At 41.7% G+C, this 23,251-nt stretch overlaps 1 protein-coding gene across 1 annotated transcript in view; it reads left to right on the top strand.

The window, feature by feature from the left end:
• The window catches only part of CNTD1 (cyclin N-terminal domain containing 1), a 238,998-nt gene that overhangs the window by 63,664 nt on the left and 152,083 nt on the right, over positions 1-23,251 (top strand). Inside the window, exon 4 of the mRNA XM_053717997.1 lies at positions 14,385-14,547. Within this exon, the coding sequence (XP_053573972.1) occupies positions 14,385-14,547 (163 nt within the window). The remainder of the gene's footprint in view (positions 1-14,384; positions 14,548-23,251) is intronic.

Below are 23,251 nucleotides of genomic sequence, written 5' to 3' on the forward strand. Positions count from 1 at the left end.
TTTGTCCCCTCTACTAAATCTGGATCAAGAGACCAGGGATTCTCTTCTCTGGTGGCTTTCTCGGGTCCATCTGTCCAGAGGTATGACCTTCCCCAGGCCAGATTGGACAATAGTAACAACAGATGCCAGCCTTCTGGGCTGGGGTGCAGTCTGGAACTCCCTGAAGGCTCAGGGCTCGTGGGCTCAGGAGGAGGCACTCCTTCCGATAAACATTCTGGAACTAAGAGCGATATTCAATGCTCTTCAGGCTTGGCCTCAGCTTGCTGCGGTCAGGTTCATCAGATTTCAGTCGGACAACATCACGACTGTAGCTTACATCAACCATCAAGGGGGAACAAGGAGTTCCCTAGCAATGTTGGAGGTTTCAAAGATAATTCTATGGGCAGAGATTCACTCTTGCCATCTATCAGCTATCCATATCCCAGGAGTAGAGAACTGGGAGGCAGATTTTCTAAGTCGACAGACTTTTCATCCGGGGGAGTGGGAACTCCATCCGGAGATATTCGCACAGTTGATTCAACTTTGGGGCAAACCAGAACTGGATCTCATGGCGTCTCGTCAGAACGCCAAGCTTCCTTGTTACGGATCCAGGTCCAGGGATCCCAAGGCAGCACTGATAGATGCTCTAGCAGCGCCTTGGTCCTTCAACCTGGCTTATGTGTTTCCACCGTTTCCTCTGCTCCCTCGTCTGATTGCCAAGATCAAGCAGGAGAGAGCTTCAGTGATTTTTATAGCACCTGCGTGGCCACGCAGGACTTGGTATGCAGATTTGGTGGACATGTCATCCTTTCCACCATGGACCCTACCGCTGAGACAGGACCTTCTACTTCAGGGTCCTTTAAACCATCCAAATCTAATTTCTCTGCGTCTGACTGCTTGGAGATTGAACACTTGATTTTATCAAAGCGTAGTTTCTCCGAGTCGGTCATTGATACCTTAATACAGGCGCGAAAGCCTGTCACCAGGAAAATCTATCATAAGATATTGTGTAAATATCTTCATTGGTGTGAATCCAAGGGTTACTCATGGAGTAAAGTCAGGATTCCTAGGATATTATCCTTTCTCCAAGAAGGATTGGAGAAGGATTTGTCAGCTAGTTCCTTAAAGGGACAGATTTCTGCTCGGTCTATTCTTTTGCACAAACGTCTGGCTGAGGTTCCAGATGTTCAGGCATTTTGTCAGGCTCTGGTTAGAATCAAGCCTGTGTTTAAACCTGTTGCTCCGCCATGGAGTTTAAATTTAGTTCTTAAAGTTCTTCAAGGGGTTCCGTTTGAACCTTTGCATTCCATAGATGTTAAGCTCTTATCTTGGAAAGTTCTGTGTTTTGTAGCTATCGCCTCGGCTCGAAGAGTTTCAGAGTTATCTGCTTTACAATGTGATTCCCCTTATCTCATTTTCCATGCAGATAAGGTAGTGTTACGTACCAAACCTGGTTTTCTACCTAAGGTGGTATCTAATAAAAATATCAATCAGGAGATTGTTGTTCCGTCACTGTGTCCTAATCCTTCTTCAAAGAAGGAACGTCTATTACACAATCTTGACGTGGTTCATGCTTTAAAGTTTTATTTACAAGCTACTAAAGATTTTCGTCAAACATCTGCATTGTTTGTTGTCTACTCTGGACAGAGGAGAGGCCAAAAGGCTTCGGCAACTTCTCTTTCTTTTTTTCTAAGGAGTATAATACGCTTAGCTTATGAGACTGCTGGCCAGCAGCCTCCTGAAAGAATTACAGCTCATTCTACTAGAGCGGTAGCTTCCACATGGGCTTTTAAGAATGAGGCTTCGGTTGAACAGATTTGTAAGGCGGCGACTTGGTCTTCGCTTCATACTTTTTCTAAATTCTATAAATTTGATACTTTTGCTTCTTCGGAGGCTATTTTTGGGAGAAAGGTCTTACAGGCAGTGGTGCCTTCCGTTTAAGCGCCTACCTTGTCCCTCCCTTCATCCGTGTACTATAGCTTTGGTATTGGTATCCCACAAGTAATGGATGATCCGTGGACTGGATACACCTTACAAGAGAAAACAAAATTTATGCTTACCTGATAAATTTATTTCTCTTGTGGTGTATCCAGTCCATGGCCCGCCCTGTCATTTTAAGGCAGGTTTTTTTTATTTTTAAACTACAGTCACCACTGCACCCTATAGTTTCTCCTTTCTCTTGCTTGTCTTCGGTCGAATGACTGGGGGTTGGCAGTTAGGGGAGGAGCTATATAGACAGCTCTGCTGTGGGTGATCCTCTTGCAGCTTCCTGTTGGGAAGGAGAATATCCCACAAGTAATGGATGATCCGTGGACTGGATACACCACAAGAGAAATAAATTTATCAGGTAAGCATAAATTTTGTTTTAAGTTAGGGGGGTGTTAGGGTTAGACTTAGATTTAGGGGTTAATACATTTAATATAGTTGCGGCGACGGGGACGGCAGATTAGGGGTTAATAAATGTAGGTAGGTGTCGGCGATGTTAGGGACGGCAGATTAGGGATTAATAAAATTTAACTAGTGTTTGCGATGCGGGAGGGCGGCGGTTTAGGGGTTAATATATTTTATAGTGGCGGCGATGTCCGGTTCGGCAGATTAGGGGTTAAAAATATTTTTTTAGTGTTTGCGATGTGGGGGCTCGGTTTAGGGGTTAATAGGTAGTTTATGGGTGTTTGTGTACTTTTTAGCACTTTAGTTAAGAGTTTTATACTACAGCGTTAGCCCATAAAACTCTTAACTACTGACTTTTAAATGCGGCATCAGTCTTGACAGGAGAGGCTGTATCGCTCACTTTTTTGCAGACTCCTAATACCGGCATTATGCAAGTCCCATTGAAAATATAGGATACACAATTGACGTAAGTGGATTTGCGGTATTTTCAGGTCTGGCCAAAAAAGTGAGCGGTACACCTGTCATTTCAAGACTCGTAATACCAGCGGGTGTTAAAAAGCAACGTTGGGAGGGGGCGGAGCCGACCACGGACCAGCATGGTCGCATCAGAGTAAAGCTCTGAGAAGTCGTTTGCTGCTGACTTTTAAAATGACAGGCTAGAGGGGGTCAAATGCCGGAATCTGCCCTGTAAATATTATTAGAGGGACCGAGAAAGCAATCCTACCTCGACAGAGGGTCAGCTTTAGCACCGGGGAGGCAGTCTAATCCGACTCCAGCTCAACTGCGGCCTTGAGATCACGGAACGGCGATTCGCGCTGCAACACGCAGTGAGTACAGGAGAGGAAACAGAGGATCCAAGGCCGGTCCCACACTTAACCCCTACAGGATTGGCGGTGGCTGCCTCACACGGCGGATCCTAAGTGAGCAAGCAGGTAACGGGGGGAGAGAACGGTGGGCCCCAGCGCAATTTTCACACACAGAGGGCAAGCTGCAACAGGGCAGAGGGGCGCCATAACAGGAGAGAGACAGACTTGCATACCAAACAGCATGTAACCTACAACAGAGAACCACATCATACATGACATTTGAGCAGGGGAAAAGGGGAGTGAGAGTTATTGATATCTACACCGAACATAGGACATAAAGGTTGCAGCCCCTGGCACAATACCACAACTCCCTGAGAAAAAAAAGAAAAGGAATAAGTTGGGCATATGAAGAACCCTGCAGGTTATTGAAACCCATAGATAAAAAGGGTGGCTCTTGATCCATTTACAGACTCTGAGGTAAAATTCAGTGTACAAAATAACTGCAGAAGCTTAAACAGAGAGACTAACGGCTAGATTTAGAGTTTTGTCGGTAACGACCCGCGTAGCTAACGCTGGCTTTTTTCTGGCCGCACCTTTAAAATAACTCTGGTATTGAGAGTCCACAGAATGGCTGCGTTAGGCTCCAAAAAAGGAGCGTATAGCATATTTAACGCAACTTCAACTCTCGATACCAGAGTTGCTTACGGACGCGGCCAGCCTCAAAAACGTGCTCGTGCACGATTCCCCCATAGAAAACAATGGGGCTGTTTGAGCTGAAAAAAAACCTAACACCTGCAAAAAAGCTGCGTTCAGCTCCTAACGCAGCCCCATTGTTGTCTATGGGGAAACACTTCCTACGTCTGCACCTAACACCCTAACATGTACCCCGAGTCTAAACACCCCTAACCTTACACTTATTAACCCCTATTCTGCCGCCCCCGCTATCGCTGACCCCTGCATATTATTTTTAACCCCTAATCTGACGCTCCGTAAACCGCCTCTACTTACATTATCCCTATGTACCCCTAATCTGCTGCCCCTAACACCGCCGACCCCTATATTATATTTATTAACCCCTAATCTGCCCCCCACAACGTCGCCTCCACCTGCCTACACTTATTAACCCCTAATCTGCCGACCGGACCGCACCGCTATTATAATAAAGTTATTAACCCCTAATCCGCCTCACTAACCCTATAATAAATAGTATTAACCCCTAATCTGCCCTCCCTAACATCGCCGACACCCTTTGCGGGGCATGCCCCAAGAAATTCAGCCGGATCATGGACCTCTTCAGCCCCCTGCTTGGGCTTGGATCAGGACATCGGAGGAGCTCTTCTGGATCGATCGGTGAACCTGGTATGGTGAAGATAAGGTAGGAAGATTTTCAGGGGCTTAGTGTTAGGTTTATTTAAGGGGGGTTTGGGTTAGATTAGGGGTATGTGGGTGGTGGGTTGTAATGTTGGCGGGGGGGGGTATTGTATGTTTTTTTTTACAGGCAAAAGAGCTGAATTTCTTGGGGCATGCCCCGCAAAGGGCCCTGTTCAGGGCTGGTAAGGTAAAAGAGCTTTGAACTTTTGTAATTTAGAATAGGGTAGGGCATTTTTTTATTTTGGGGGGCTTTGTTATTTTATTAGGGGGTCTAGAGTAGGTGTAATTAGTTTAAAATTGTTGTAATATTTTTCTAATGTTTGTAAATATTTTTTTATTTTTTTTGTAACTTAGTTCTTTTTTATTTTTTGTACTTTAGTTAGTTTATTTAATTGTATTTATTTGTAGGAATTGTATTTAATTAATTTATTGATAGTGTAGTGTTAGGTTTAATTGTAGATAATTATAGGTATTTTATTTAATTTATTTATTGATAGTGTAGTGTTAGGTTTAATTGTAACTTAGGTTAGGATTTATTTTACAGGTAAATTTGTAATTATTTTAACTATTTTAGCTATTAAATAGTTCTTAACTATTTAATAGCTATTGTACCTGGTTAAAATAAATACAAAGTTACCTGTAAAATAAATATAAATCCTAAAATAGCTATAATATAATTATAATTTATATTGTAGCTATATTAGGATTTATTTTACAGGTAAGTATTTAGCTTTAAATAGGAATAATTTATTTAATAAGAGTTAATTAATTTCATTAGATTAAAATTATATTTAATTTAGGGGGGTGTTAGTGTTAGGGTTAGACTTAGCTTTAGGGGTTAATACATTTATTAGAATAGCGGTGAGCTCCAGTCGGCAGATTAGGGGTTAATGTTTGAAGTTAGGTGTCAGCGATGTTAGGGAGGGCAGATTAGGGGTTAATACTATTTATTATAGGGTTAGTGAGGCGGATTAGGGGTTAATAACTTTATTATAATAGCGGTGCGGTCCGCTCGGCAGATTAGGGGTTAATAAGTGTAGGCAGGTGGAGGCGACGTTGTGGGGGGCAGATTAGGGGTTAATAAATATAATATAGGGTCGGCGGTGTTAGGGGCAGCAGATTAGGGGTACATAAGAATAACGTAAGTAGCTGCGCTTTGCGGTCGGCAGATTAGGGGTTAATAAGTGTAGGCAGGTGGAGGCGACGTTGAGGGGGCAGATTAGGGGTTAATAAATATAATATAGGGGTCGGCGGTGTTAGGGGCAGCAGATTAGGGGTACATAAGTATAACGTAAGTAGGGGCGCTTTGCGGTCGGCAGATTAGGGGTTAATAAGTGTAGGCAGGTGGAGGCGACGTTGAGGGGGGCAGATTAGGGGTTAATAAATATAATATAGGGGTCGGCGGTGTTAGGGGCAGCAGATTAGGGGTACATAAGTATAACGTAGGTGGCGGTCGGCAGATTAGGGGTTAAAAATATTTAATCGAGTTTCGGCGATGTGGGGGGGGCTCGGTTTAGGGGTACATAGGTAGTTTATGAGTGTTAGTGTACTTTAGAGTACAGTAGTTAAGAGCTTTATGAACCGGCGTTAGCCCAGAAAGCTCTTAACTACTGACTTTTTTCTGCGGCTGGAGTTTTGTCGTTAGATTTCTAACGCTCACTTCAGACACGACTCTAAATACCGGAGTTAGGAAGATCCCATTGAAAAGATAGGATACGCAATTGACGTAAGGGGATCTGCGGTATGGAAAAGTCGCGGCTGAAAAGTGAGCGTTAGACCCTTTCCTGACTGACTCCAAATACCCGCGGTAGCCTAAAACCAGCGTTAGGAGCCTCTAACGCTGGTTTTCACGGCTACCGCCAAACTCCAAATCTAGGCCTTAACCTCTTACACCCAAATTAACAGGCCCAAACTAATCATACATTATAAGGCTAATATGGCATCGAGAAGGCAACAGAAGCCTGAAAAACCACTAAAGTCAAACACCAACACAAACTCCAAAATGAGTACTTTTTTCAAAGCGGTGGTAGCTTCTGACGAAACAGCCCCAACTTCACCTACAACAGAAATGGCAGGGGAGAGAACATACACAGAAGAAAATCCTCAAGATGAGGAAATACCGCTAACCAGGGCTGACATGAAACAACTACCCTCTAAAGACGATTTTGCCACTTTTATGCAACAGGTCAGTCAGTTGATCAGAGATGGGCTGGCAGATGTAAAAAAAGACATTACAGACCTAGGTAATCGGGTCGAACAACTTGAGGACTATGCTGAAGAACTCTCTGAAACCACTAATTTGACATCCTCTCAACTTCAACATCAAACATCAGAAATAATCCAATTACAGAACCAAATCAAAAAAGGATTTGGATAACAGAGGCCGCAGACAAAATCTAAGAATTAGGGGCATCCCCGAAACAGTGGGGCCTACTACCCTGCAACAGTATCTACAGGATCTCTTTCGTTCACTACTGGGTGGCAGCTCTGAGGCGGACATAATGCTAGATAGGGCCCACAGGGCTATGAAACCGAAACCACAACCCTCTGCCCCACCCAGGGATGTCATTTTGAAATGACACTACTATCAAGACAAAGAAAGAATCCTAACAGCAGCTAGGAAAAAATCACCAATTAAACACTTAGAAGCCTCCCTTCAAATATTTGCGGACTTAAGTCCTCTCACACTAGCGAAACGTAGAGAGGTGTGTTTTCTAACAACACACTTAAGAAACCTGGAAATTCCATATCGCTGGGGTTTCCCCTTCTCTCTAAGAGCGTTAAAGGACAACAAGGAGTGTACTTACAGAGATTTGGAGGACCTGGACTCATTCTGTGCGCAACTAAATATTCCCAAGCAAAAGATTCCCGCTGGGACAGGTAAAGACCATGAAGAAGAATCATCACAGTAACAACCACCAAGACCGCAAAGGCAGAAGTGGATCAAAATCCAAAGGAATTCCAAGCCTTCTACAATGAGACGCCCTGGAGGGGATCCCAATGAAACAGCTCCCACATGAGAAGAATAAGGGACACTGCCGCTGGCCCTACCTAAAATATATTCAAAATGTATGCAGACTTTGTTCTACAAGAAGCCGACAGACCAATCACATGAGCAATGGGCAAGAGACTCCATGGACTCAATAGTCTGTATTTCTCTTTTTTCATTGAACTTTATTTGACTAGAAACGTAGTAATACTTTAAATACCTCTAGCTGTTATAGTCTTAAATGCAGGAACAACTGCAGCAGATAGAGTGCTGCTTCCTCCCATTTGTAAATTGGCCATGAATAGGCCTAGCTTAGTTAGATTGTTTTTCATTATGCTGAGAAATCAGCTATTTGTTATAAATGTTACAAAGTTTATTTTTAGTTATGTGCTCTTTTTATTCTATCCACAGATAAGGCTCTATTATATGTCCACTTATGATTGTTGCCACTTCGGGTCCTTCCTGGCCTGCCGGACGGGGGGCGAAAACAAGTTTCACCAAAGGGTAAACTTAGCAGACAAGGTAAGCGGGGATTACAGTCAGACATACACGCACCCACAATGCACAAAACCCTAAAGGTAATTTCCCAAAACACTAAGGGGCTTAACTCCCCCTCGAAAAGATCTATTGCTTTGAGGTGGTTTGCTAGACAAAAAAGCTCTATTATCTTTATCCAAGAGACACACTTCCCTAAGGAAACAGAGCCTAAATTCTCGTCCAGAGACTACCCAACAGGCTACTTTAATTCCCATGACAAGAAAAGAAACGGAGTGGGTGTTTTGCTCCATCGCAATATTCCCTTTAAGTTGAATAAGACCATAGGGGATAAAGAGGGCAGAGTATTAATAGTGGTGGGACTGCTGTACAATAGACCCGTGACATTAGTTAACTCAAATAGGACCCCTTTCTTTAAAAAACTACTCTCTTTAGTATTGGAACATAAGAAAGGAACTTTGATCCTAGGGGGCGACCTCAATGTGACTATAGATCCCTGGCTTGACACAACCTCCTCCAACATGAGTACTACACATAGACCTCCTGATTTAGTATACAAATGTTTTAAACAATTAGGCTTAGTAGACGTCTGGAGGATACAGCACCTCCAGCAACGGAACTACACCTTTTATTCATTCCCATGGGCATCCTACTCCCGGCTAGATTACCTATATATAGACCAATCCAGTGTTTCCCTTATTCTGGACTCAGACATACAGCCAACGACATGGACCGACCACTCAGCAGTATCCATTTACTTAACATGGCCAGAAGCCCCACTCAATCCGTATATTTGGAGGCTAGATGAATACCTTCTACGCCACCCACCAACATACCAATCCCTTTCCACATCACTTAACGAATACTTTACTTTTAACAAGGGCCCTGGAAGTATCACTAGCCAAATTACACAAATTAGAACTAGAACACAAGCAACAACCGAGGGACTCAGATCTCTTATCCTCAATCACCAAAACTAGATCAGAACTCAACGACATACTCACGAGAGAGACCCAACAGAAGGCCTTGAGGTTACAGAAAACTTTCTTTTATGAGGGATCCCTATTAGCAAGGGCTCTTAAGACAAGAACCAGTCAGACCCATGTACACAAACTGCAACTACAGAGCGAGAAAGACATACATGACAGTAAGGGTATTGCAGATGGATTCAGGGACTTTTATGCACACCTCTATAACTTAAAACAAGCTGACTCACAGGCACACTATGAGGAACTACAACAATACTTATTATCAGCTAATTTAAACACTCTCTCACAAACCCAAATGAACAACCTCGACAAGCCTATCTCTCTAGAAGAGGTTCTCTCGGTTGTATCTCACCTCCCCTCGGGGAAAAGCCCTGGCCCCGATGGCTTCACCAATTCTTATTATAAGTCTTTCAAGCAACTTTTAGCTCCCCATTTACTAACATTATTTAGATCTCAAGACGACAAAGGCTCACAATTCTCACCAGAGATGTTATCCGCCCATATTTCAGTTATCTTAAAACCAGACAAACCCCAAGACCAACCAGGTAGCTATAGACCCATCTCTCTACTTAATTTGGATATCAAAATATTTAGCAAAATCATTGCCAACCGCGTTAACACAGTACTTAGTGACATTATCCACACGGACCAGGTTGGATTTACACCACGCCGAGAGGCGCAAGATAACACAATAAGAGCCCTGACACTATCGATGTATGCGAAATATCACAATATACCAGCAGTTCTAATGACAACAGACGCAGAAAAGGCGTTTGATAGGACGAATTGGCACTTTTTAAAACAAACGCTAGAGAAATTCGGTTTTGGAGCCAAAATGACTAATAGAATAGGTTGCCTCTACACACACCCTAGTGCTAGAGTGAGAGTGAATGGCATGCTCTCAGACCCCTTTAACATTAAGAACGGCACACGCCAGGGATGCCCCCTCTCGCCTATCCTTTTTATATTAACAATGGAGGTATTTGCAGCCCACGTACACGCAAATAGTGAAATACACGGTATCCAGATAGGCCCCAATGAATTCAAAATAGCCATGTATGCGGACAATGTCCTCTTTTCAATATCTTCCCCATCTACAACTATTCCAGCCATATTAAAAGAGATTGAAAGATTTGGCAAATTTTCAAACTTTTTAGTGAACCAATCAAAATCTGAAGTTCTAAACATTTCACTTAAGACACCTGAGTTCCAGGGTCTCACGTCGGTCTGCCCATTACGCTTACAGACAGAATCCATTAAATACCTGTGTATACACCTTTCCCCTCGGCACTCAGTCCTTTTCAAGAAAAACTATGAGACATTACTAAACAACATATTTAAGGACCTTAACATTTGGGCGACTAAGCCACTATCTTGGTAGGGTAGGGTACACTCTATCAAGATGACTGTACTACCCAAAATTTTATACATACTGCAGGCTATGCCACTCTACCTGCCAAAATGGTACCTAACACGTTTCCAGAGCCAGTTGAACTCCTTCGTGTGGGGTAAGATTAAGCCCAGGGTGAACAGGAACACTCTCTATAGGTCTACAGATACAGGGGGTAGAGGGCTACCGAAAATTGAGGAATACTACCATGCAGTGACACTTCAGAGAATAATAGACTGGCACGGGGCGACATCACATAAAGCATGGGTATCCATTGACTCCCACACTCTTCAAGTTCCGTTTGTCCGAGTGCTGTGCTGGGTTCCCGCAGACTTAAGACCACCACAATGTAGCCATCTGGAAATACATAAACACCTTTTTAAAGAATGGGAGAGAATAAAAATTACTTATCCTCACATATCATCAAAGAGGTCTCCACTTTTTCCGGTAGTTCTCAACACTGAAATGATTGGAGGTTGGGACAGAGGTTTTAGAAGACTTAAGGAATGGGGTTACACCATCCCATTAAGTAGATTTCTGGAGGGAGGGAGACTGATAGATAGAAACAATCTGGAAACAGTGGCCGACGGTAGATTTTCACATTGGCTTAAATATGCACAACTCAAGCACTTCCTACAAACATCCCCACACAGGGAAGACTTTCTTCGACCAATGACACAATTCGAGAGATTGTGCGACAGGGAGATGGCCGTCCAGGGTTCTCTGGCGGTTTCCCGTAAACTGTTAATAGAACCCCAAGCTCAGAGCCTACCAAACGTTACGTCTAAATGGGCACTAGATCTGCACACTGACATCGACAACAAAGCATGGGGTAACATCTTTCGCAGAACAAAAAAATCATCTACATCACCACAAATATTGGAACTAAATTACAAACTCCTCTCACGATGGTACCTAACCCCGACCAGACTAAACACAATATACCATGACTCATCCCGACAATGTTGGAGGGGTTGTGGTGAACAGGGTAGCATGATCCATATCTGGTGGGACTGTCCTCGAATAAAAAACTTTTGGAAAGAGGTAGAATCTTATTTACAGAAAATAGCGAGAGAGACACTCCAACTTAACCCCAGAATGGCACTTTTAAATTATAACACACATATTACATGTAAGTTGAGATCCCTATTGGTACAGATAGGGCTTAATGGGGCACGATCAGTGATCGCTAGAACATGGAAAACTCCCACTTCCCCGACAATAGAAACATGGATGCCAGATTTTTGTGGGAGGAGGCCTACAACACACTCTGAGGTGGAACTTCAAACACAAGGATTCTAATGCTACACTTAAAAACAAAGGGGGGAGGCAATTCGGTGACTGGTCTGGAGGCCGGGAGGACCTGAAGAGACTTGTTGAGGAGGAATTCGACTGAACTAGGTGAGGTCATTTGACAATGTTTTAGCGTTAAAGTAGTTCGATTTGGATACCTTGGGCAACAACAATCTCAATTAATATGAGCTACTTATAGAGCACTGAAATAGGTTAGTAGTTTATTTGTTTTAATTGTTTTATCTTAGATCAGTATGTTTAAGTATGGATTTAAGAATGTACCATGATTGTTGAAATTCTTTTCTGTAAAATGGAAAAACAAAATTAAAAAATAAAAAATAAAAAAGCAGCGTTGGGACCTCTCAACGCTGCTTTTTAAGGCTAACGCAAGACTCGTAATCTAGGTGATTGTTTGTATCTAACTGCTTGATATAATACAAACCAAGTACAATGTTTCATATTTAAATACATGACTCTCAGAGGTATTATTCACATACCTATGCTATATATTGATATTGAGAGAGTTCAAGCAGACAGAATCTATTACATTGAGCAGCTATGCTAAAGTTAACTGTGCAAGCAAGGACTTTATAATTACAGATAGAGTATTAGCTAGATAGCTTTAATCTCATAATCTGACATCCCACATATTCCTCCAAATCAGCATGAAGGTGCAGCCTCCAATCCAGACTCTTTTGGTAGGGGGCAGACTGAACCTTTTTCAGGAAGCCAGGGAAAAATCTGTTTCAAGATCCTTAAGTGCTGAACATAATTTCCCAGGGGTACTGCGTAGACTTTCAGTCTCACCTTCCTCACCTTCCTTGAGTAAGTTTTTTTCTGTCTCATGTTCCAAAAGATCCTTTAAGGGCAAGGCCTCTCTTGGCATGTGTAACAAACCTAGATACCATAGGAGTAATTACTCCAGTCCCATTAAAGGAACAGAATCAGGAGTTCTATTCAAGCCTTCCCATTGTTCCAAAGAAAAACGGGACTTACAGGCCTATCTTGGATCTCAAGACTCAACAACATTTTTAAAGTTTCAACTTTGAAAATGGAGACTATTAGCACTAAATTGCCTTTAAGTCTTACCTTTAGGTCAATTTAAGTCTACCATAGACTTAAAAGATGCCTATTTCCATATACCTATTCACAGGGATCATGTTAAAATCCTCAGATTTGCCTTTCTAAACAGTAATTTCCAATTTGTGGTGCTATTTCTGTCAACAGTACCAACAATCTTCTCAAAGGTTTTCTGAGCGCAATCTGTAGTGTAAGCTCAGGGCATTGCAGTAGCTCCTTACCTAGTTAGCATTCTAGTACAGAAAATTACAGAACAAAACATGGAAATGGACAGCATGGCTGTAAATTAGGGACCCAGGGAGAAAGAGACTTTTTTTGTTAATTTTAAAATAGAATTAGTTGAAATAGTTTTGTTCTTCACTCAATTAAAAAATGTTTTATATATATATATAATTTCATGTATGGGGGAACCAGCACACACTTTAATGCACAACTTCCGGGGTGCTCTTCAAGGCAACATAGACAATGAACAGACAATGGGAAGGCACTCACCGTTTTCAAAAGATAATCCTTTATTTTCACTGTGAAATAAAGGATTATCTTTTGAAAACGGTGAGTGCCTTCCCATTGTCTGTTCATTGTATATATATATATATATATATATCCATATATATAAAAAAATATATATATATGTTATATACCATAATCGGCATTACGGTAAGGAAGCACACTCTCACTTTAATTAATGCATCCTTAATACACAACAAGAGACTGGCACATGCTGGTCTTTTCAAACGCAGTGTTTATTCTTGTGTAATTTTGGGGGATACTTTCCTTCTTCAAAGGAAGGGGAGCATTCCCCCGAAACAAGAATAAATACTGCGTTCGAAAAGACTCTTGTGCATTAAGGATATATAAATATATATATATATATATATATATATATATACATACAGTATATATATATATATATAATTTACAAAAAAATTATATTTTCTTCTGAGCGAAGAAGAAATCCAGAACAGAGTTTTAGCAGCGTGACCAATTGCAATCTATGGGGAGAGGGATTTAGTGCGTCTAAAGTCTAGAGCACTTTTTACATTCAACTTGTAATATGATTAATAGTGCTCGACAGTGCTAATATTTTTGAGTTCTGCTTGTAATCTAGGCCAATATATTTTTTCTATTTAAGTGCTTGTCAATAAAAGAAGTGTTTTTTATTTATAAAACCCCTTGTGTGCTTTTTTTTGTATTTATTTATTTCTATTACATTTTTCAAAGTTTACATATTAAAGATCAATAATCATTTGTGACACCTCTGGTTAAAAAACAGCAACGCCTTAATAAGCCTGTTAGTATAATACAATAATATATAATTAAATTTAAAATGAAAGTGAAAATAATGAGTGTGTAAGTAATATTTCACAGCTTCTGCTTTGTATTCCCAGTCCGGCCCTGGTGTCACTAAAACCACTCAAAACTAATAGAAAAAGCTAAAGCCCAGTAGGAATTTGCCAACATGAAATTTGCATTGAGGGGTCATGTGGTGAAGCTGATGTACAGATAGGAAGTCTAAGATCCAAGAGTTTCCAGAGAGGATACTCACTGTTTTATTCTGTATGAGTTTCTACAATGTGATGTAAATATTTTGTGTATTGCAGATAATCAATAACAACGCAGTCCTACAGTTTTTGAAATCAGCTGGTTGCACCTATAACAAAGTGGAGGTCTTGGAGTCGGAACTCACCGTGCTAAAGACTCTGAAGTTTCGTATAAACCACCTCTCTCCTTTCACCTATGTAGAAATGCTATTAGAAGTTTTAGGTTAGAGATTCTGTTTATTTCAAGATGTTTATTATTTACAATCACAGACTTTTTATATTTGAAAAAACAAACAAACATATTTTATGCTTACCTGATAAATTAATTTATTTCATGGTGGTAAGAGTCCACGACCTATTACTCTTGGGAATTACCTTCCCTGCCACTAGGAAGAGACATAGATTCCCAAACCCCCAGAGCTCTATATAACCCCTCCCACCTCTATGGCAGTTAGTCTGATGTATAGCCAAGCAGAAAAGGTAGGAATAGAAATAAAGAGAAAAAAATAAAGGAGCAGGGAAAAATAGACGTCCGATAATATAAAAAAAAAATCACCAAAAAAAGGGAGGGGTCTCGTTGACTCTTACCACCATGAAATAAATGAATTTATCAGGGAAGTGTAAATTATGTTTTCTTTCATAAAGGTGGTAAGAGTCCATGATCCATTACTCCTAGGAACCAATACCAAAGATATGGAGAGTCAATGAGTAATAAAAAGATAGGGTGGGATAAGAAACATCTTTTTTTCCATATTGAAACTAAATCCACAACCCTAAAAGTTTGTATATACCTGTATATTTAATTATGCGTTTTTTTTTTTTTTTATGCACTTTAAAACAACTAACAGGCAAATTACACGGAAACAACAGCATGAAGGAGCCTTTCTAGTTTCTACCAAAAGCTGCATCAGAAGAAGCGAAAACATCAAAATGGTAGAAAGTATGCAAGTAGCTGCCTTGCAAATTTGGTCAACAGAAGCTTTATTCTTGAAAGCCCAAGAAGTAGTTAATGATCTGGAAGAATAAGCAGTAATACGATTAGGAGGGGTCTGACCCGCCTTCAAGTAAGCTTAACAAATTAAAATATTTAACCAAGAAGCCAAAGATTCAGCAGAAGCTTTCTGACATCGCATCGCACCTAAAAAGTGAAAAAACAAACTCAAAGTTTGCCTGAAATCCTTAATAACATTAACATAATATTTCAAGGGTCTAACCCCATCCAGATTGTGAAGACGCCTCTATGAAGAATTCTTAGAATAGGATACAAAGAAGGGACAAAAATTTCCCTGCTTAGATTATCTGAGGACACAACCATAGAAAGAAAATCAAATTTCTCTTGTTAAGTGTATCCAGTCCACGGATCATCCATTACTTATGGGATATTCTCCTCCCCAACAGGACGTTGCAAGAGGATCACCCACAGCAGAGCTGTTATATAGCTCCTCCCCTCACTGTCATATCCAGTCATTCTCTTGCAACTCTCAACAAAGATGGATGTAGTAAGAGGAGTGTGGTGTATTATAGTTAGTTTTTAACTTCAATCAAAAGTTTGTTATTTTTAAATGGTACCGGAGTGTACTGTTTTATCAAAGGCAGCATTAGAAGAATCTGCCTGTGATTTCTATGATCTTAGCAGAAGTAACTAAGATCCATTGCTGTTCTCACATATTCTGAGGAGTGAGGTAACTTCAGAGAGGGAATGGCGTGCAGGTTTTCCAGCAATAAGGTATGTGCAGTAAACATATTTCTAGGGATGGAACTTGCTAGAAAAATGCTGCTGATACCGGATTAATGTAAGTTAAGCCTAAATGCAGTGATTTAATAGCGACTGGTATCAGGCTTATTAACAGAGATACATACTCTTATAAAAGTGTAATATAAAACGTTTGCTGGCATGTTAATCGTTTTTATATATGTTTGGTGACAAAACTTATAGGGGCCTAGTTTTTTCTCCACATGGCTGGCTTGAATTTTGCCTATAAACAGTTTCCTGAGGTTTTCCACTGTTGTAATATGAGTGGGAGGGACCTATTTTAGCGCTTTTCTGCGCAGCTAAAATTACAGACAGAGATATTCAGCTTCTTTCTGCTTGATACAGGAAATCTCTGAAGGGCTCTAAAAAGCTTCAAAAGTCGTGTTTGAGGAGGGTAACAACCACAGTACCTGTGGCAGTTGTTGTGACTATGTTTAAAAACGTTTTTTGTCATTTATTATTCCGTTTTTGGTATTAAGGGGTTAATCATCCATTTGCAAGTGGGTGCAATGCTCTGCTAACTTGTTACATACACTGTAAAAATTTCGTTTGTGTAACTGCCTTTTTTCACTTATTTAAAATTTTGCAAAATTTGTTTCTCTTAAAGGCACAGTAACGTTTTTTATATTGCTTGTTAACTTGGTTTAAAGTGTTTTCCAAGCTTACTAGTCCCATTGCTAGTCTGTACAAACATGTCTGACACAGAGGAAACTACTTGTTCATTATGTTTAAAAGCCATGGTGGAGCCCCATAGTAGAATGTGTACTAAATGTATTGATTTCACCTTAAACAGTAAAAATCAGTCTTTATCTATAAAAGAATTGTCACCAGAGGGGTCTGTCGAGGGGGAAGTTATGCCGACTAACTCTCCCCACATGTCGGACCCTTCGCCTCCCGCTCGAGGGACGCACGCTAATATGGCGCCAAGTACATCAGGGATGCCCATAGCGATTACTTTGCAGGACATGGCTGCAATCATGAATAATACCCTGTCACAGGTATTAGCCAGATTGCCTGAAATAAGAGGCAAGCACGATAGCTCTGGGGTTAGACGAGATACAGAGCGCGTAGATGCTGTAAGAGCCATGTCTGATACTGTGTCACAATATGCAGAACCTGAGGACGGAGAGCTTCAGTCTGTGGGTGACGTCTCTGAATCGGGGAGACCTGATTCAGAGATTTCTAATTTTAAATTTAAGCTTGAGAACCTCCGTACATTGCTTGGGGAGGTATTAGCTGCTCTGAACGACTGTGCCACAATTGCAGTGCCAGAGAAATTGTGTAAGCTGGATAAATACTATGCAGTGCCGGCGAGCACTGATGTTTTACCAATACCTAAAAGGCTTACAGAAATCATTAGTAAGGAGTGGGATAGACCCGGTGTGCCCTTTTTCCCACCTCCTATATTTAGAAAAATGTTTCCAATAGATGCCACTACACAGGACTTATGGCAGACAGTCCCTAAGGTGGAGGGAGCAGTTTCTACTTTAGCAAAGCGTACCACTATCCCTGTCGAGGACAGTTGTGCTTTTTCAGATCCAATGGATAAAAAATTAGAGGGTTACCTTAAGAAAATGTTTATTCAACAAGGTTTTATTTTACAGCCCCTTGCATGCATTGCGCCTGTCACTGCTGCGGCGGCGTTCTGGTTTGAGGCCCTGGAAGAGGCCATCCATACAGCTCCATTGACTGAAATTATTGACAAGCTTAGAACACTTAAGCTAGCTAACTCTTTTATTTCTGATGCCGTTGTTCATTTGACTAAACTAACGGCTAAAAATTCCGGATTCGCCATCCAGGCGCGCAGGGCGCTATGGCTTAAATCCTGGTCAGCTGATGTGACTTCGAAGTCTAAATTACTCAACATTCCTTTCAAGGGGCAGACCTTATTCGGGCCTGGTTTGAAGGAAATTATTGCTGACATTACTGGAGGTAAGGGTCATACCCTTCCTCAGGACAGGGCCAAATCAAAGGCCAAACAGTCTAATTTGCGTGCCTTTCGAAACTGCAAGGCAGGTGCAACATCAACTCCCTCTACCTCAAGACAAGAGGCTACTTTTGCTCAATCTAAGCAGGCCTGGAAACCTACCCAGGCCTGGAACAAGGGCAAGCAGGCCAGAAAGCCTGCTGCTGCCTCCAAGACAGCATGAAGGAGCGGCCCCTATCCGACAACGGATCTAGTAGGGGGCAGACTCTCTCTCTTCGCCCAGGCGTGGGCAAGAGATGTTCAGGATCCCTGGGCGTTGGAGATCATATCTCAGGGATATCTTCTGGACTTCAAAGCTTCTCCCCCACAAGGGAGATTTCATCTATCAAGATTATCTGCGAACCAGATAAAGAAAGAGGCATTTCTAAGCTGCGTGCAAGACCTCCTTGTAATGGGAGTGATCCATCCAGTTCCGCGGACGGAGCAAGGACAGGCATTCTATTCAAATCTGTTTGTGGTTCCTAAAAAAGAGGGAACCTTCAGACCAATTTTGGATTTAAAGATCCTAAACAAATTCCTCAGAGTTCCATCATTCAAGATGGAAACTATTCGAACCATCCTACCCATGATCCAAGAGGGTCAGTTCATGACCACAGTGGACTTAAAGGATGCTTACCTTCACATTCCGATTCACAAGAATCATCATCGGTTCCTGAGGTTTGCCTTTCTAGACAGGCATTACCAGTTTGTAGCTCTCCCATTCGGGTTGGCTACAGCCCCAAGAATTTTTACAAAGGTTCTGGGCTCACTCCTGGCGGTTCTAAGGCCGCGAGGCATAGCTGTGGCTCCCTACCTAGACGACATCCTGATACAGGCGTCAAGCTTTCAAATTGCCAAGTCTCATACAGAGATAGTCCTGGCATTTCTGAGGTCGCATGGGTGGAAAGTGAACGAAGAAAAGAGTTCTCTATCCCCTCTCACAAGGGTTTCCTTCCTAGGGACTCTGATAGATTCTATAGAAATGAAAATTTACCTGACGGAGTCCAGGTTATCAAAACTTCTAAATGCTTGCCGTGTTCTTCACTCCATTCCGCGCCCCACGGTGGCTCAGTGCATGGAAGTAATCGGCTTAATGGTGGTGGCAATGGACATAGTGCCATTTGCGCGCCTGCATCTCAGACCTCTGCAATTATGCATGCTCAGCCAGTGGAATGGGGATTACAAAGATTTGTCCCCTCTACTAAATCTGGACCAGGAAACCAGAGCTTCTCTTCTCTGGTGGTTATCTCGGATCCATCTGTCCAAAGGTATGACCTTTCGCAGGCCAGATTGGACCATTGTAACAACAGACACCAGCCTTCTAGGTTGGGGTGCAGTCTGAAACTCCCTGAAGGCTCAGGGCTCATGGACTCAGGAGGAGAAACTCCTTCAAATAAATATTCTGGAGTTAAGAGCAATATTCAATGCTCTTCTGGCTTGGCCTCAGTTAGCAAAACTGAGGTTCATCAGATTTCAGTCGGACAACATCACGACTGTGGCTTACATCAACCATTAAGGGGGGACCAGGAGTTCCCTAGCGATGTCAGAAGTCTCCAAGATGATTCGCTGGGCAGAGACTCACTCTTGCCACCTGTCAGCGATCCATATCCCAGGGGTAGAGAACTGGGAGGCGGATTTTCTAAGTCGTCAGACTTTTCATCCAGGAGAGTGGGAACTCCATCCGGAGGTGTTTGCTCAATTGGTTCTCCATTGGGGCAAACCAGAACTGGATCTCATGGCGTCTCGCCAGAACACCAAGCTTCCTTGTTACGGATCCAGGTCCAGGGACCCAGAAGCGGCACTGATAGATGCTCTAGCAGCGCCTTGGTTCTTCAACCTGGCTTATGTGTTTCCACCGTTTCCTCTGCTCCCTCGTCTGATTGCCAAAATCAGACAGGAGAGAGCTTCGGTGATATTGATAGCGCCTGCGTGGCCACGCAGGACCTGGTATGCAGACCTAGTGGACATGTCATCCTTTCCACCATGGACTCTGCCTCTGAGACAAGACCTTCTAATACAAGGTCCTTTCAATCATCCGAATCTACTTTCTCTGAGACTGACTGCATGGAGATTGAACGCTTGATCCTATCAAAGCGTGGCTTCTCCGAGTCAGTAATTGATACCTTAATACAGGCGCGAAAGCCTGTCACCAGGAAAATTTACCTCAAGATATGGCGTAAATATCTTCATTGGTGTGAATCCAAGAATTACTCATGGAGTAGGGTTAGGATTCCTAGAATATTGTCCTTCCTCCAAGAGGGCTTGGATAAAGGATTATCAGCTAGTTCTTTAAAGGGACAGATTTCTGCTCTGTCTATTTTTTTACACAAGCGTCTGGCAGACGTTCCAGACGTTCAGGCATTTTGTCAGGCTTTAGTTAGAATTAAGCCTGTGTTTAAACCTGTTGCTCCCCCATGGAGCTTAAACTTAGTTCTTAAAGTTCTTCAAGGAGTTCCGTTTGAACCCCTTCATTCTACTGATATCAAACTTCTATCATGGAAAGTTCTTTTTCTGATGGCTATTTCCTCGGCTCGAAGAGTCTCGGAGTTATCTGCCTTACATTGTGATTCTCCTTATCTGATCTTTCATTCAGATAAAGTAGTTCTGCGTACAAAACCTGGGTTTTTACCTAAGGTGGTTTCTAACAAGAATATCAATAAAGAGATTGTCGTTCCGTCATTATGCCCTAATCCTTCATCAAAGAAGGAACGTCTTTTGCATAATCTAGACGTAGTCCGTGCATTGAAGTTTTACTTGCAGGCTACTAAAGATTTTCGTCAAACATCTAACCTGTTTGTTGTTTACTCTGGACAGAGGAGAGGTCAAAAGGCCTCGGCAACCTCTCTGTCTTTTTGGCTTCGGAGTATAATCCGTTTAGCGTATGAGTCTGCTGGACAGCAGCCCCCTGAAAGAATTACAGCTCACTCTACTAGAGCTGTGGCTTCCACCTGGGCCTTTAAAAATGAGGCCTCTGTTGAACAGATTTGCAAGGCTGCGACTTGGTCTTCGCTTCATACCTTTTCAAAATGTTATAAATTTGATACTTTTGCTTCTTCGGAGGCTGTTTTTGGGAGAAAGGTTCTTCAGGCAGTGGTTCCTTCCGTTTGAGTTCCTGCCTTGTCCCTCCCATCATCCGTATACTTTAGCTTTGGTATTGGTATCCCATAAGTAATGGATGATCCGTGGACTGGATACACTTAACAAGAGAAAACATAATTTATGCTTACCTGATAAATTTATTTCTCTTGTAGTGTATCCAGTCCACGGCCCGCCCTGTCCTTTTAAGGCAGGTCTAAATTTTAATCAAATTTCAGTCACCACTGCACCCTATGGTTTCTCCTTTCTCGGTTTGTTTCGGTCGAATGACTGGATATGACAGTGAGGGGAGGAGCTATATAACAGCTCTGCTGTGGGTGATCCTCTTGCAACGTCCTGTTGGGGAGGAGAATATCCCATAAGTAATGGATGATCCGTGGACTTTATACACTACAAGAGAAATAAATGTATCAGGTAAGCATAAATTATGTTTTTGTTCTTAATACTGCCTTATCTTGATGAAAAATCAAATAAGGATAATCACAGGAAAGAGCAGAAAGTTCAGAAACTCTTCTAGCAGAGGAAATAGCCAAAAGAAACAAGACTTTCCAGGAAACAGACTTAATGTCCATTTTATGCATAGGCTCAAATTGAAGAGCCTGCAAAACCTTCAGCACCAGATTCAAGTTCCAAGGTGGAGAAATTGGTTTAATAACAGACTCAATAGGCACCAAAGCCTTAACAAAACTATGAATATAAGGAAGATTAGCAATTTTCTTGTTAAACAAAACCAAAAGAGCAGAAATCGGACCTTTCAAAGAACTGGCAGATAAGCCTTTATCCAAACCATTTTCCTGCTAACTGGCTTTCAAGCCGTAATCAGGATTCCTATCACAGATTTAGAGAAACCCTTGTGCCTAATAACTAAGATTTCAAACCCTGATGGAAAAACAAATCTTGGCAAAGAAGATACGGCTTTAGAGGCAACTGGACATCTGAACCAGATCTGCAAACCAAGTTCTGCTGGACCAGGCTGGATCATTTAGAATCACTGATGAATTCTCCTGTCTGATCTTGGAAATTACTCTGGGAGGAAGTACCAGAGGAGGAAACACATAGGCCAACTGAATGGACCATGGAGCTATCAGAGCATCCACAATCTCTGCCTGAGGATCCCCATTGCAAAATACCTGGGAAGTTTGTTGTTCAATCAAGAGGCCATCAGATCTACTTTTTGAAGACTTTTGGAAGGTTTCCAACATGAGGAACCCTGCTTAGCTGAGGAGGAATCAGATTTTTGCTCCTTACTTTGACGAAAGGCCAGAAAACTATTAGAAGCCTTAAATATACCCCTTAGATTGTTTATCTTGGGGAAGAAAAGCTCCCTTTCCACAAGTAACAGTAGAAATAATGGAATCTAGATCTGCTCCAAACAATTTCTTTCCTTGAAAAGAAATATTCAAGAGCCTGGACTTAGAAACTGCATCAGCAGACCATGATTTTAACCTGATAGAAAGGACAGACAAGGATATGATCTTAACATTAATCCTAATAATATCAAAAAGAGCATCTCAAATAAAGGAATTAGCACTTTTAAGCAAAACTAAAAGGTTAAGAAAATCTTCACCATCAAAATTGTCAGAATTCTGATCAGAAAGACTATGCAACCAAAACGGAAGCAGCAGCAGAAACATCAGCAATAGAAATAACTGGTGTGAAAAGATAATCTGCCTGCAAATAATCCCTTCTATGAAATGATTCAATTTTCTTTCCAAAGGGTCCTTAAAAGAAGTGTTATACTCCAGAGGGATAGTATGATGTTTAGCCAAAGTAGAAATGGCGCCATCCACCTTAGGGACAGCTTTCCAAAGCTCAATATTAGAAGCTGGAAGACTATTCATCTTTTTAAACCTTGCAGAAGTATTAAATGAACTACCAGGTTAAGACCATTCTTTAGAAATAATCCCAACCACAGCCACTATAAAAAACCTTAGAAGATATATAATAAGAATCTAAACGACTGGTAGACCCCTCTCCAGAAACAGAAACATACTTCATTTCTAACATAAGCAAAACCTCCTTTAATATAGAAAAAATCTGATTAATCTTAAATAATAAGGAAGAAAAAGCAGACTCAGAATCAGAGGCCAGCCCTGGTCATCAGAAAAAAAA

Source organism: Bombina bombina, chromosome 1, assembly GCF_027579735.1.
Source record: "Bombina bombina isolate aBomBom1 chromosome 1, aBomBom1.pri, whole genome shotgun sequence".
NCBI classification, from domain to species: domain Eukaryota; kingdom Metazoa; phylum Chordata; class Amphibia; order Anura; family Bombinatoridae; genus Bombina; species Bombina bombina.